At 35.9% G+C, this 14,342-nt stretch overlaps 1 protein-coding gene across 5 annotated transcripts in view; it reads left to right on the forward strand.

Annotated features, from left to right (window-relative positions):
* Positions 1–14,342, forward strand: part of Gpsm2 (G protein signaling modulator 2) — a 53,479-nt gene that overhangs the window by 12,610 nt on the left and 26,527 nt on the right. For 2 of the 5 annotated variants that reach the window (XM_078026924.1, XM_021735118.3), the window contains exons 2-8: positions 146–451; positions 8,668–8,889; positions 9,261–9,396; positions 9,951–10,093; positions 10,916–11,039; positions 11,153–11,268; positions 13,718–13,873. In XM_078026924.1, the coding sequence (XP_077883050.1) occupies positions 396–451; positions 8,668–8,889; positions 9,261–9,396; positions 9,951–10,093; positions 10,916–11,039; positions 11,153–11,268; positions 13,718–13,873 (953 nt within the window). In that variant the 5' untranslated portion in view covers positions 146–395. Of the gene's footprint in view, positions 1–145; positions 452–7,913; positions 7,934–8,667; positions 8,890–9,260; positions 9,397–9,950; positions 10,094–10,915; positions 11,040–11,152; positions 11,269–13,717; positions 13,874–14,342 lie in introns of those variants that run through there. The other 3 variants (XM_021735119.3, XM_078026923.1, XM_013364139.4) reach the window with 3 other exon arrangements.

Below are 14,342 nucleotides of genomic sequence, written 5' to 3' on the forward strand. Positions count from 1 at the left end.
AGTTAAGCCCTCTGCTGTTTACTCTAGTGATTGACATTACAGCAGTCTGTGGAGTTAACTGTGTGATTATGTACAGCATAGGGTTACTTTAGGTTATTCTTTGAAAATGGGACTTCAAGCAAAGCATCTTGTATTCCTTTTGCAGAAATGTTGCTGAAGTGCTGCTGAAAGGGCCAGAGATACAAGGATTTGGGATATATTTTGAACCTTTAAGCTGTCTGACATTGACCTCCTTTCACTATTAATAAAGAAGAAGCAGGCGCTTAGGATGTATTAACACCAACTCATTAATATACTAACTGGACAATGTTCTGCGAACAATTCTACATTGTAAAGAAATGGATTGGCACAAAATAAAATAATTTTATATTTTACTCAGCTTATAATATGACTCGATGGAGGAAAATTTGATAAGCATGAGGGAAGACCATTCTTTTCATGTTCGTTACAGGTAAGACTATTCCTTTCTTAGTGGATGACTTTTAGTTCTTAAACATGAATTTAACTCTGACCATTTCATATTTCAATTTGAAAATATTCAAAATATACCAATAACAGTATCTTCTGTAAGCAATGTTTTCTTTTTGTTGGGATAGTTTCAAATTTTTGTACACTTTCTATAGGAAAATGATAGCAGAGACCCATTATATACTATAGTTTGTTCATTAGTGTTCTCTGAAAGAGTTTATGAGTAGTTACTTTATAATTTTTATGCAACACAAATATTAACATTGAGTATATTTTAAATATTTGGAGGATAAAAGATGGCTTTTTTATGTTGCCAGCTAAAGGACCAATCTGTTGTGTTATAATTTTTAATGGCAATCTCTCATAAATGCCTTTTTAAACAAATGAGTATTGAATGAAATTTGAAATTCTAAACATGACCAATCTATAGACAGTTTAACATTTAGTGATAACATATTAGTGATGTTTCTAATATAATAGGAACAAAGTAAGCATATATGTACTATCATTATTGTTTAACATTTATTCTGGAAGTTCTGTCCAAACCATAAAATAAAAACAAACAATGATTTAGTAAGGTGATTGCATAATAGGTGATTCTTTTTTTAATATTTTATTTTTTAGTTGTAGATAGACACAATATCTTTATTTTTTATTTTTATGTGGTGCTGAGGATTGAACCCAGGGCCTCGCATATGCTAGGCGAGCACTCTACCGCTGAGCCACAAACCCAGCCCAATAGTTAATTGTTTATCAAAACTATTACAAGTTAATGAAACAGACACGGGAATTTTGTATCAGTGAGTTAAATTTAGAATCTAGGAGTGAAGGTGTTTTGCTACCAAGTCTTAGATTCCTTAACATATGTTTAGGAAGGAGTGAAGAGATCATCTTGTGGAGTAGATTGTTCATGTTAGGCCATCATGCCAAGGAAGTTTATATGGTCAAGGTAAAGACATTTCTGTTAAAAATTTTAAAAAATTCAAGTGAAGAATGGAAGATATTCAATATAAGATGAACTTTTAATATCAAATGCCTTACCCCTTTCCTTTAGGACAATTTTCTTAAAACCTGAGCCTTATCTACTTTCCTTCCTTCTCACTCTCTGTATCCATCATGAGGTGTTAACAGTTTTGACTGCCTTAAATGTTTTTCATGTTCATCTGTTCGTCTGCATCCTCTCCACTATTGCTGTAGTTCAGGTCTCCAGGATCTTCCCTCCAGACTGCCTTATTCTCCATTCTTATCCTCTTGGAAGATGGCTCAGTCTAAAGAGCTAACCATGCATCCTTTCTGCTTAATGCCCAAGGTGACCTTAATTACCTGTAGGGCAGACCTAGGCTTACCATAATATACAAGATCTTCCATTACTTGACTTCTACCTGTTCCATAGACTTTATTTTCTGCCATTCTCCACCTTGTATTTGAGCTGTTTCTTTGCATGTTACACTGTCTCTTATCTCAGGGCTTTGCTTTCACTTATGCTACACTCCATCACCTGAATTCCCTTCCCATTTCTTTCTTTAACTAATTCTACTGAATATCTAAGATTCAGCTCGGAGGTTATCTTCTCCTGGAAACCATTTCTAAATGCCATAGTTTGACCCTCCCTGTGCTCACATTTTGCCTTTGCACATCTGTTTGTTAGCACCAACTACATTAAAATTCAGTATGTTTTTACCTCTTTGCCGCTCTCTTTGACTATTAGCTCCACAAGGCAACCTTTATGCTTAGCATATTGTCTGATACATGTCCATTGAACTTTATTGGACATAACTCATATGAACCACTAAGATGTTTTCTGCATTTTGAGTATTTCGAAGAATGGTGTGCTTAAGGAGAAGTGGATTGTACCTCTTCCTATAGGAGGATCTTAGATTTGTCCTTTTGCCATGATACAGCACAGGTCATACATGGTTGCACATTGCTGCTATGGGACTTCATCAAGGGAAACTTAAAAATCTGTAACTTTTTTTTTTTTTAATTAGAAAGAATGTCCCCAATAAATCCCTGGCTTCATCAGTGTTCTTAAGATCCAGCCATATATTGATTGCATTGTTGTATAATTGTGAATAATGATTTGAGCTCTTTATATTAGATCATGACCTAGTATAAGTTACCCTTCTACTCTAGCATAGTATGTTTTATCCATTGGTTCTTTCGTTGTAGAGGTCCTCATCTATCCCTGAAGGAGTTTCCATGGTATGATGAGTTTGTAATTTTGTAATTGAATATATCCTTGAACACTAAGAAACTTTCTGAGGGATACCAGAATGCTTTATGAAATATTTTGCATCTATTTGGGAAGGTAGATGCTGATAACTAATGAAATTTGTTTCTAAACTTTTCAAAAACTTATTGAAAGGGGGTGAAACTAGGGGCACTTTACCACCAAGCTATAGCCCCAACCCTTTTTATTTTGAGACAGGCTGGCCTCAAGTTTACCATCCTCCTGCCTCAGTCTGCCAAGTTTTTAGGATTATAGGTGTGTGCCACCACATCCAGCAGATATTATTTTTATGATTATGATTATTAATTTTTTGTGGTCCTAGGAATCTAACCCAAGGCCTCTGTGATGCTCTCCTGCTGAACTCTATTCCCAGCCCTATATGATTGATTTTAAGAAATTATTAATTATTTAGGTGTGATAATGGTATTATAGTATTTTTCTCCCCCCCAAAAGACTCATCTCTCTGGAATGTACTTCCAGATAATCTGGGTTGGAGGAATGAGGATGAAATTTATATTGATAGGGCTTGGGATGTGGCTCAAGTGATAGCGCGCTTGCCTGGCATGCATGCATCCCAGGTTTGATCCTCAGCACCACATACAAACAAAGATATTGTGTCTGCTGAAAACTAAAAAATAAATATTAAAAAAAAATCCTTCCTCCCTCCCCTCCCCCTCCCTCCCTCCCTCCCTCCCTCCTCTCTCTCTCTCTCTCTCTCTCTCTCTCTCTCCCCCCACCCCCTCTTTCTTTCTTTAAAAAAAAAAAGAAATTTATATTGATAGTATGATACATGTTGGTAATTGCTGACCTTGAAAGATGGATACATCATTGGTTCATTATGCTAGCTTCTCTAGTTCTTTATTTATTTGGGACATGTCATACTTGTTACTATGTATGATAATAATTTTAACACTTTAATGTTGTTGTAAAACTAAAATGGTTGCACAAAGCTTTTTGTGCAAAGGAAATATAATTGTAAAGAAGATAAAATTTTGGTATTGAATTCTTTAACTTACTAGATAAATGTAGTTATCAGTTATATTATTTTCTGAAGAATAGTTTGAGATAATATTGTAGAAGGAGCCCTGGATTTAGACACAAAGACAAAAATTTCATTTCTCAACTTTGCCATTACCTGATCTTAATCAGGTCACATAACCTGTCTGAGCATCAATTTCCCCTTCTGTAATTATACCTATCTCAGAGTTATTTTGAAAATTAAATTTGATATGTGTTAAGATCACTTTTAAAACTCAGTTGCCATGTAAAATTTAAATCTAGATAATTTATGCTACTTTTTCTTTCACAAAATAAACTGGAATAGCTAGATATTCATGGTAAATTGAATGGATGAAAATTGTTTATTGGAGTGAGGACTGGTGATGGAAAAGTCGTATGCCCAGTTAGAACACATAGAAGATAGAGCTAAGGTTTATGAGAGGAGATTTCATATTGGGGAGATGGGGAGTACTCTTGTTTTGGATTTTAAGTCCTGAATCCTATCATTTATTCTGAAATAGCATGTATGTCTTTTGAGGGGAGAGTCATATTTGGACATAATTGCTGTTATTAACTCTTTTAAAAGTGATGTAGCATCAGTATTTTAATCCTGTTTCTCTCCACTAATGGTGCTGTGAACACAAGAAACCAAAATTAAGGAGGTAAAGAAAGTTGTGAAGGTCAAATCTATTGTGGAATAAAAGTTTAAGAAAATATTTTTTAAAGAAATGGAAATAACAAGGATTTGTACAGAAACTTAGGAATCATACCTAAAATATTCAATCTATTATTAGCAAAAATGAAAACATTTCAATCAAGGATAGTAATATTTATAGATATCATAAATAGTTTCTTTGATTATACAGTTAGGCTATCAGATGAGTAGAAGAAACTTTGTATGTGATATACATTTTCATGGAGAGCTTGTCATGTATGTGGTGCTGGGGATCAAACCTAGGGCTACACAAGTGGCCCACCACTGAGCTACATCCTTAGCCCTCCTAATTCGTCTTCCACATTTAGGTATATTCTTTATTTTCAACCCAACTGGTAAATAAATTAAGTAATTCTATCATAGTTACAGAGAGGATATGAATTACTTTCTCCATTACTATTTAATGATGATCTAAAGTATTCATAAGCTAGCCTGCCCTATTTTGATTGAGTTGAGGATTTTGCCAGAATTTTGACTTCTTTTCTAATAAAATATACTAGAGTCATAATATATCTCAGAATTAACAATAACTGAGGGAGTTTTAGACTGTTTCAGGCATTACTGAAATAACTTTTCATCTTTTTAATTTTTTGTCTTTATCTATGGAGTTGGAGGACTGTGTGTAGCCAGTAGAGTTCTAGTTGGAATTTCTAATGACAAATATGTAAAAATGTGTAACTCTTGGTGGGGAGGTAGGTTGGTGGCAGAGTGCACATGCAAGGTTCTAGGTTTAATCCTCTTCCCTGAAAAAAAGAAAGTGAAAAACTACACACACTCCCAACCAAAAAAAAAAAAACAAAACACCCAATCCCAAAAAACAAATGGAAAAAACCATGTAACTCTGTGACACCATTCAGCCTATAAACAAATTTTGTTGGTCATCTCATCATTTGGATCTATGGTTCCAGTATAATGTTTCGTATATGTTTAAATCCAGAAGGTCAATTATTGGCAAGATATGTATTTGAAGAAGACACATCTCTGCTTTATATGGAGATAGGCAAACACCTATGAAAACCTATAAACTTCCAGTTTATGGATGTCTTGTAATAGCCAGCTCTGTTTTACCCTAACTTCCTGGCCAATAACCCAGTCATCCTGAGCTGGTGCTAGTGTGTGTGACTATTTTCCTACTCTCCTTCAGTGAAGTCATATGCCAGGGTAGTAGCATGTAATTTTTTAAAATCAATAATCTGTAGGTGGACATTTCAGTTGTTTGTAGTTTCTTGCTGCAGTGAATATCATTTTGTATAATAACTGTAAACAGAATACTCTTTCTTTTCAGAAATCTCTCATTCCCATTTTCAGAAATGTAGTTCTAGCCAGGTGCAGTGGTACTCACCTGTAATCCTAGTGGCTTGGGAGGCTAGCTAGGAGGATCTCGAGTTCAAAGCCAGCTTCAGCAAAAGTGAGTTGCTAAGCAACTTGTGAGACCTTGTCTCTAAAAAAAATACAAAATAGGACTGGGGATGTTGCTTGGTAGTCAAGTGCCCCTGAGTTCAATCCATGGTAATCCCCCCCCCCCCAAAAAAGAAAGAAATATAGTTTTTTTTTTAAAGAGAGCGAGAGAGAGAATTTTATATATATATATATACATATATATATATATATTTTTTTTTTAGTTTTTCGGCAGACACAACATCTTTGTTTGTATGTGGTGCTGAGGATCGAACCCTGGCCACACGCATGCCAGGAGAGCGTGCTACCGCTTTAGCCACATTCCCAGCCCAAGAAATATAGTTTTAAAGGGCAGTTAAAACAAACAAATAAACAAAAAAGGCTTTATTAACTACAAACTGTCATGTAAAGAAATGTAAATATAGTGATTTAAGGTTTCTAACTTAACTGATCTATCTTTCCATGTATTTTAGATCTTTCTCCTATATCTAATTGGCTTCAGCTAATGGTAAAGCAAAATGTTAGTAGTTTTCTTGTATTATTTTATATAAATCATTTAGAGAATGAAGGTTAGGTAACTAGTCTGTGAACAAGCAGTAGCCATTGGCTTGGTAGAATTGTAAAGAAAAAACACCTGTCTATAAATCTTGAAATTTACATTTAGAGATTACTCTACAATTGTTTATTTTTAACCAGGAATCTGCTTTGAACCTTTGTAATTGGCTCCATTAATCTTAGCTCATATTTTCTTTTAGCTTCATCAGATTCATTTTCTACTTTTGAAATTGCATTTCAATTTATGGGTCTAAGGCACCTTGTAGTTTTATAGATTAAAAGACAGCACTTAAAGAAATGTGTTAATTGACCTGCTACTGCATACACAAAGTATAATTGTATTTGGGTGAATTAAGGTGTGTGTTAGTTCAATTCACATTTCCTGTTAAAGCAGTGATTTTTTTTTTTTTTCTTCTTCTTCTTCTTCTTCTTTTGGGGATAAAACACCAGGAGTGCTTAATCACCGGGCCACATCTTCAGCCCTTTTTATTTTTTGAGATAGGATCTTGCTAAATTGTTTAGGGCCTCACTAAATTGCTGAACTGGCCTTGAACTTGTAATCTTCATCATGCCTCAACCTGCTGAGTCCCTAGGATTACAGGTATGAACCACAGTGACCGACCAAAAGCAGTGATTCTTTTTTTTGGCGGGAGGTGGGGAGACACCAGGGATTGAACCCAAGGAAGCTTAACACTGAGCCAGATCCCCAATCTTTTTTGTGTGTGTTTTATTTAGAGACAGGATGTTCTGAGTTGCTTAGGGCTTCACTAATTTGTTGAGGCTGGCTTTGAACTTGTGATCCTCCTGTGTTAGCCTCCTGAGATTATAGGTGGGATTACACGTGTGAGCCACCATGCCCGGCAGAAGCAGTAATTTTTTTTTTCCCTTTTGTGATGCTGGAGATTGAATGCTGGGTCTTGTGCATGAATGCTGGGTCTTGTGCATGCGAGGTGAGCACTCCACCAACTGAGCTATATCCCCAGCCCGGAAGCAGTGATTCTTAATCCCAGTTTGTACATTAAAATTTATTGGAGGCTTTTGAAGAATACTGATGGCAAGATTTCCCCCAGAGAGTTTAAAAACTGCTGCATATGAGCTCTGCTATTGTGAAACTAGGATTTAAGAACCACCTTCTATTAGAGTGGCTCAAAGTTAATTCTAGTAAGAAATAATGTAGTGTTCTGAAAATTAAAAAGTTTCTTGAGCTCAATCAGAGTTTTCAGAGGGTCATATGGTGGCACATAAGGGCCAGGTACTGGTAATACATAAGGTAATTTTAAATTTAAGTAGTTACATGTTTGTTTAATGTATTAAAAAGTAAATACAATATCATATCAAGTTCAGTTTCATGAATACTGATTTGGATGAAGACAGTTCTTTTTTTTTTTTGAAGTGATAAGTTATAGATAGTGTGCCAATTTAACGAAAATTTGCCAAATTATAGAACTACATTATGTGAAAAGGAAGAACATTTACCATAGACATGGCAGAAGTCATAAAGATGCTGAAGAAACACAGTGACAACTTTGGTGAAGGTCACCATCTGAAGTTTAGGATTAGAATCAGAAGTATGTTTTATTTTTCCTCACAGATATATTTACAGTAACTCAGCTTTTATGATGTTTTCAATTCAGGGATAGACTTTGGGGATTAGAATTTCTGCATATCATTAAATTATTGCTTTCAGACTAACAAATTTCTTAACACTTAGTTCTTTTGTGAAAGTGTGCCATAAAGATTAAGATATTTTGCTCCTCTATTTTTTTTAGAATATAGATGGTCTTGTATGATACAAAAAGGAAGGAGAGTGTATGTAAGACAGAAAGGGAGAGAATTTGGATGGACAGTGGGTGGGGTTGATGAGCAGATGAATGGGTTACCTAAATATCTGGATAAAGTATGATATTAATTATAGCACCTCACCTTCTCAGGCACTCTGTATTCTTCCCAAACTCTCAAGAAGTCCATCAGTCTGCCACAATTCAGTAATTTAGGAAACACTGCTTTAGGTTCTTTCACTGGTAAAGAGTGGGTTGGTTTGGATTGGCCAATTAAAATGAGCTCCATATGAAGATATTTAGCTGTCCATTATAACAGACTGCTGAGCCTCAGAAATTTAAATAAACAAATAAGCTCTTGCTGTATAACTACTGTTTTATCAATAATGTCTATATGCTTCAATTAGGTAACTAGTTTGAGTAAGAGTAGTCACATAGTCAATGTGTAAATTATATTACTGGAAGTTAAAAACACTGTGATGTAGTAGTTGTGTTGTAAATGTCTGTCCTATATAATTTTGTAGAATGGAAGCTTCTTGCCTAGAGCTGGCCTTGGAAGGGGAACGGCTGTGTAAGTCAGGAGACTGCCGTGCTGGTGTGTCATTTTTTGAAGCTGCAGTTCAAGTTGGAACTGAAGACCTTAAAACACTTAGTGCTATTTACAGCCAGCTGGGTAATGCTTATTTCTATTTGCATGATTATGCCAAAGCATTGGAATACCACCATCATGATTTAACTCTTGCAAGGTAATTAACTTGTTTCTTAATATTCTTCCTCCCTAAAATAACTGTCACTTTAAAAAATTTCCAGTCAATTAAAGAAAAACTAACAAATTCTAGTTTAATAGTATTGATTTTTGAAAACTAATGTTTAGGCTAAACACAGAGTTTAATTAAATGAATAAATAGTAATGAAATGACCCTAGAGTTTAGTTAAGTGAATGAAAATTAATTTAAATTGAGAAATGTTAAGTTTCAAATTTTTATTTAAAGTAGGTTTCAAGGCTAATTGCTTTTTCTTGCATGTCTATTGTCCTCTAGGAAACCTGTACTCAGGCTGCTTTACATTTTAACACCATTTATATTAACACCATTTGCTTCTCTCTCTTCACTCCCAGGACTATTGGAGACCAGTTGGGAGAAGCCAAAGCTAGTGGCAATCTGGGAAACACCTTAAAAGTTCTTGGGAATTTTGATGAAGCTATAGTTTGTTGTCAGCGACATCTGGATATTTCCAGAGAGCTTAATGACAAGGTAATGAGAGAACAGTTTATAATAGGCCAAGTGCCAAAGGGTTTCAATGAAATTGCTTTGTGTCTTAATATTGTTTATACTGTAGTTTATCTAAAAAAGAAAATATTCAGCTAGGCATGGTGGTGCACACCTGTAATCCGAGTGAGGGGAGGCTGAAGCAGGAGGATCACAAGTTCAAAGCCAGCCTCAGCAAAATCGAGGCACTAAGCAACTCAGTGAGATCCTGTCTCTAAATAAAGTACAAAAATAGGGCTGTGGATGTGGCTTAGTGGTTGAGTGCTCTTGAGTTCAATCCCTGACACACACACCCCAGCTCCCGCGCGGGGGGGGGGGGGGGGGGGGGGGGAATATTCATAGACAAATAGAAGTGAAAAAAAAGACAATAAAAATTTTTAAATAGAGTAAATAGAAAGCCTTTTCATAAGTAATTGTTTGATTTCATATGGATGACCAATGTAGAAATTTCTACCCAAGACTATTACAAATATATGTGGTAAGCATTATCAATACTCAGTCTCTGTTTAAATGTCAATTTTGCTGATGTCTTCATGTAGGTGGGAGAGGCAAGAGCACTTTACAATCTTGGAAATGTGTATCATGCCAAAGGGAAGAGTTTTGGTTGCCCTGGTCCCCAGGATGTTGGAGAATTTCCAGAAGAAGTAAGAAGTGCTCTGCAGGCAGCTGTGGATTTTTATGAGTGAGTATGGCTGATGCAGATAGGGCCCACCTTGGCCAGGGGTACGCTACATGTTCTTTACCCAGTAGTAAGTTTTTGGCATTGGAGAAGAAAATGCTAAGTGAAGTCAGCCAATCCCAAAATAACTAACAATACATTTAATGAATTCTAGTTTAATAGCATTAAAATGAAATGCCAAATGTTTTCTCTGATATAAGGAGGCTGACTCATAATGGGGTAGGGAGGGAGAGCATGGGAGGAATAGATGAATTCTAGATAGGGCAGAGAGGTGGGAAGGAAAGGGAGGGGGCAGGGGATTATCAAGGATGGTGGAATGTGATGGACATCATTATCCAAAGTACATGTATGAAGACACGAATTGGTGTCAACATACTTTATATACAATCAAGAGATATGAAAAATTGTGCTGTATACATGCAATAAGAATGGTAATGCATTCTGCTGTCATTTATTTTTAAATAAAATCAATAAAAAATAAAAATAATGAAATAAAGATTTTAAAATTATGGACTAGCAAATAAAAATAAATCATCAAATCAATTGCTTAAATGTGAGTGTTGTATTAGTAATCTGCAGTTTTCATTTAAACTGCAGACCAGTGCCCCTTAGTGGCAAAAACAAGAAATATCAATGGTTAGTCTAAATTGGAGTGTTTCCAGCTAACCCCTGTAATTATCCTCCATTATAAATGTATTAAAAATATCATATTATAGCTATAAGCTTAAATTCTTCTTTTGATACAACTGGTTATATCTGTAAATTGAACTATAAGAACTTCTTTCCAAACTGATTTTTTTTAAACCACTGTTTGTTATCACTTAGGGAAAACCTATCATTAGTAACTGCTTTGGGTGACCGAGCAGCCCAAGGACGAGCCTTTGGAAATCTTGGAAATACACATTATCTCCTTGGCAACTTCAGGGATGCAGTTATATCTCATGAGCAGGTATAAACAAAAGATCCTGGAATCTGATCATTTCATCCATCAAAGTTCTAACTCGAGTTAGAATATTTTGCAGTTTTATTATGACTGTATCTAATTAAACTTTTCTTTTTCAGCGCCTTCTTATTGCAAAAGAATTTGGAGATAAAGCTGCTGAAAGAAGAGCGTATAGCAACCTTGGAAATGCATATATTTTTCTTGGTGAATTTGAAACTGCTTCTGAATACTACAAGTTAGTCTAATATTTCTGCAGCTAAATATCAAATGAGTAGTTATGTAGTCCTTTAAATCATAGGCTTTGGGTTTATTTTTAAAATATTTATTTATTTATTATTATTGGTTGTTCAAAACATTACAAAGCTCTTGACATATCATATTTTATACATTTGATTAAGTAGGTTATGAACTCCCATTTTTACCCCGTATACAGATTGCAGAATCACATCGGTACATTTTTACATAATGCCATACTAGTGACTGTTGTATTCTGCAGTCTTTCCTATCCTCTACTATCCCCCCTCCCCTCTCCTCCCATCTTCTCTCTCTACCCCATCTACTGTAATTCATTTCTCTCCCTTGTTTTTTTGCCCCTTTCCCCTCACATCCACTTATATGTAATTTTGTATAACAATGAGGGTCTCCTTCCATTTCCATGCAATTTCCCTTCTCTCCCTTTCCCTCCCAAGGCTTTGGGTTTAAAGCTTCATTTAGCTACATACTAGCAGCAGGACCCTGGGCTTCCAAGCCTCAGTTCCTTCATGTGTAATAGAAGATGTCAATACTTTGATTTGTGAATTGCTGAGGAGTGAATGAAAAATGTATTAAACTCTTAGCATGGTACCTGGCACACAGGGCTCAATAAATAATATTATACCTAAGATTTAATAGCCCCAGTATGACCCCTTTTATTTTTATTGGATTTTATCTTTAAAACTAGTTTTTTTTAAGAGAGAGAGAGAGAGAGAATTTTTTAATATTTATTTTTTTAGTTTTTGGCGGACACAACATCTTTGTTTGTATTTGGTGCTGAGGATCGAACCCGGGCCGCACACATGCCAGGTGAGCGTGCTACCACTTGAGCCACATCCCCAGCCCCAAAACTAGTTATTTTTAAATGAAATTCTAAACTTCCAAGTCTTAAACCCATTTTACCATGTGTGGTGAGTATATCTTATTTCACCCACTTATGTGTTGGAAGAGAGGCTAAAGAAGGCCTGGTAACAAAAATACCCCCTCATGTCCACCAGATCTCACTTAGTTTTCCCTCTCACCCCACCTTCTCAGCAGTCTTCTTCCCACCTCTTTCTGCCCAATTTTGATTCTCAGTGGGCTGGGGCCCCATTCATCTGCCTGGGGGTTGACAGTCCCAGCTTCTTCTGCAGCAGGGTCTTTCTAATCAGTCAGTAGGCTTGAAACATAGATGGCAACAAAATTTAAATTGCTTCAAGTTGCCTAGTCTATGCTTTCTATATTGTTTGGGGTTTTCCTTAGTTGGGTTTGAAAGCTCATTCAGACCTCAAGCAGAATACAGTTTGCTGAACCAAAGACACAGTGATTGATTTGTATTGTATTTTTAAAGAATCCAGTGTGAGGAAATTGATACTCAGAGAGGTTGAGTGACTTGTCCTAAATTACACAGCTGGCAAAGGTAGGATCTGAACCTAGATAGTCTAATGATAGGATCCATGCTTTTTTTGGGGGGGCGGGGGGTACCAGGGATTGAATCTAGGGGTGCTTAACTACTGAGCCACATCCTCCCAGCCCATTTCATGTTTTATTTTGAGATGGGGTTTCACCAAGTTGTTCAGGGCCTCACTAAGTTGCTGAGGCTGGCTTTGAACTCATAATCCTTCTGCCTCAGGCTCCCAAATCACTGGGATTACCAACACATGCTGCTGCAGCCAGCTAGGATCTGTGCTCTTGACTGCTTTATGTTAGCTTCTTGGTGACAATACCAGAATGTTAGGTACAATCTGGGTAAAGAAGGCCTGGTAAGGGCTGGGGATGTTGCTCAAGCGGTAACGCGCTCCCCTGATATGCATGGGGCACTGGGTTTGATCCTCAGCAGTACATAAAAATAAAATAAAGATGTTGTATCCACCAAAAACTGAAAAATAAATATTAAAAAATTCTCTCTCTCTTCCCCCCTCCCCCCTCTTTCTCTTTTAAAAAATTATATAAAAAAAAGAAGGCCTGGTAACATAATCTGGGTAGTAATTTAAGTGAAATATCCAGTATTTTTTATGAATCAGTGACAAATGACTTACACATACTAATTTTACCCAAATATTTAAAATTTTGACAAAATGTAAGGTCAGAAGTATGATTGAAAACAGATGTTATATGAAAAGAAAAGTTTAAGTTATTGCCAGTATAAAGGGAAAGATTTTTTCAATGTTAAAAGTACTGACAGTCTTTAGCAGCACTTGATCTTATGTTTCATTACTCCTTTACTTTGGTGAATTGTGAGGAGTAAGTTTATTCTGAAAGTCTGAATCTGTTTTTTGTATTTCAAAAACATTTTAGTTTGTTTAAAAGTGATGAAAAGGTTTGAAATATTTGGCTCTAAAACAAATGTACTTGAAAAGCAGCAGAAAACAGTAGAGAGAAAAAATGAGTTTTGTTTTATTATAATAGCTAAAACTAAACATCATTATGTGAAAATTAACTTCCTCTTTTAGGAAGACACTACTGTTGGCTCGACAACTTAAAGACAGAGCCGTAGAAGCACAGTCCTGTTATAGCCTTGGAAACACATATACTTTACTTCAGGACTATGAGAAGGCCATTGATTATCATCTGAAGCATTTAGCAATTGCTCAAGAGCTAAAAGATAGGTAAGTTATTCACCCTTTGACTACAGTTAAGGCAAAATTTAGATGCATTATTGAATTCCAAGAATTTTTTTTCCATTTGTTTCCTTTTTAAGGAATTTTCTATTTCATGTATGTTCTGTATTGAAGGCCAGCTTGTAAATTAGTCTGATTGCATGTGCCCCTGAGCAGGGTCAGTGACCTACCTCCTGTGAAGTTCTCCTGACTAGATCAGTGTGGGAAGTTTGGTGAACTTAGATAAATGCCCACTGTCCAGGGGCAGCTGCTGCTCAACCCCAGCCAATCAGTACCAGACAGAAAAGAGGGTGTCATGTCCAGATCCTCCCCTTTTTTTCAGAAGAAGCTGGAAGTCCTGTGTTGTATTTTCTGCTTTTTAAATGTTAGTGACTCTGTGTTAATGCAAATATCACAGACCAAAGGCCAACAACTTATCTGTGTTAGCCTTTTGTCTGTGATGTTTGCATTAAGAGAG

Source organism: Ictidomys tridecemlineatus, chromosome 11 (genome assembly GCF_052094955.1).
Source record: "Ictidomys tridecemlineatus isolate mIctTri1 chromosome 11, mIctTri1.hap1, whole genome shotgun sequence".
Lineage (NCBI taxonomy): Eukaryota > Metazoa > Chordata > Mammalia > Rodentia > Sciuridae > Ictidomys > Ictidomys tridecemlineatus.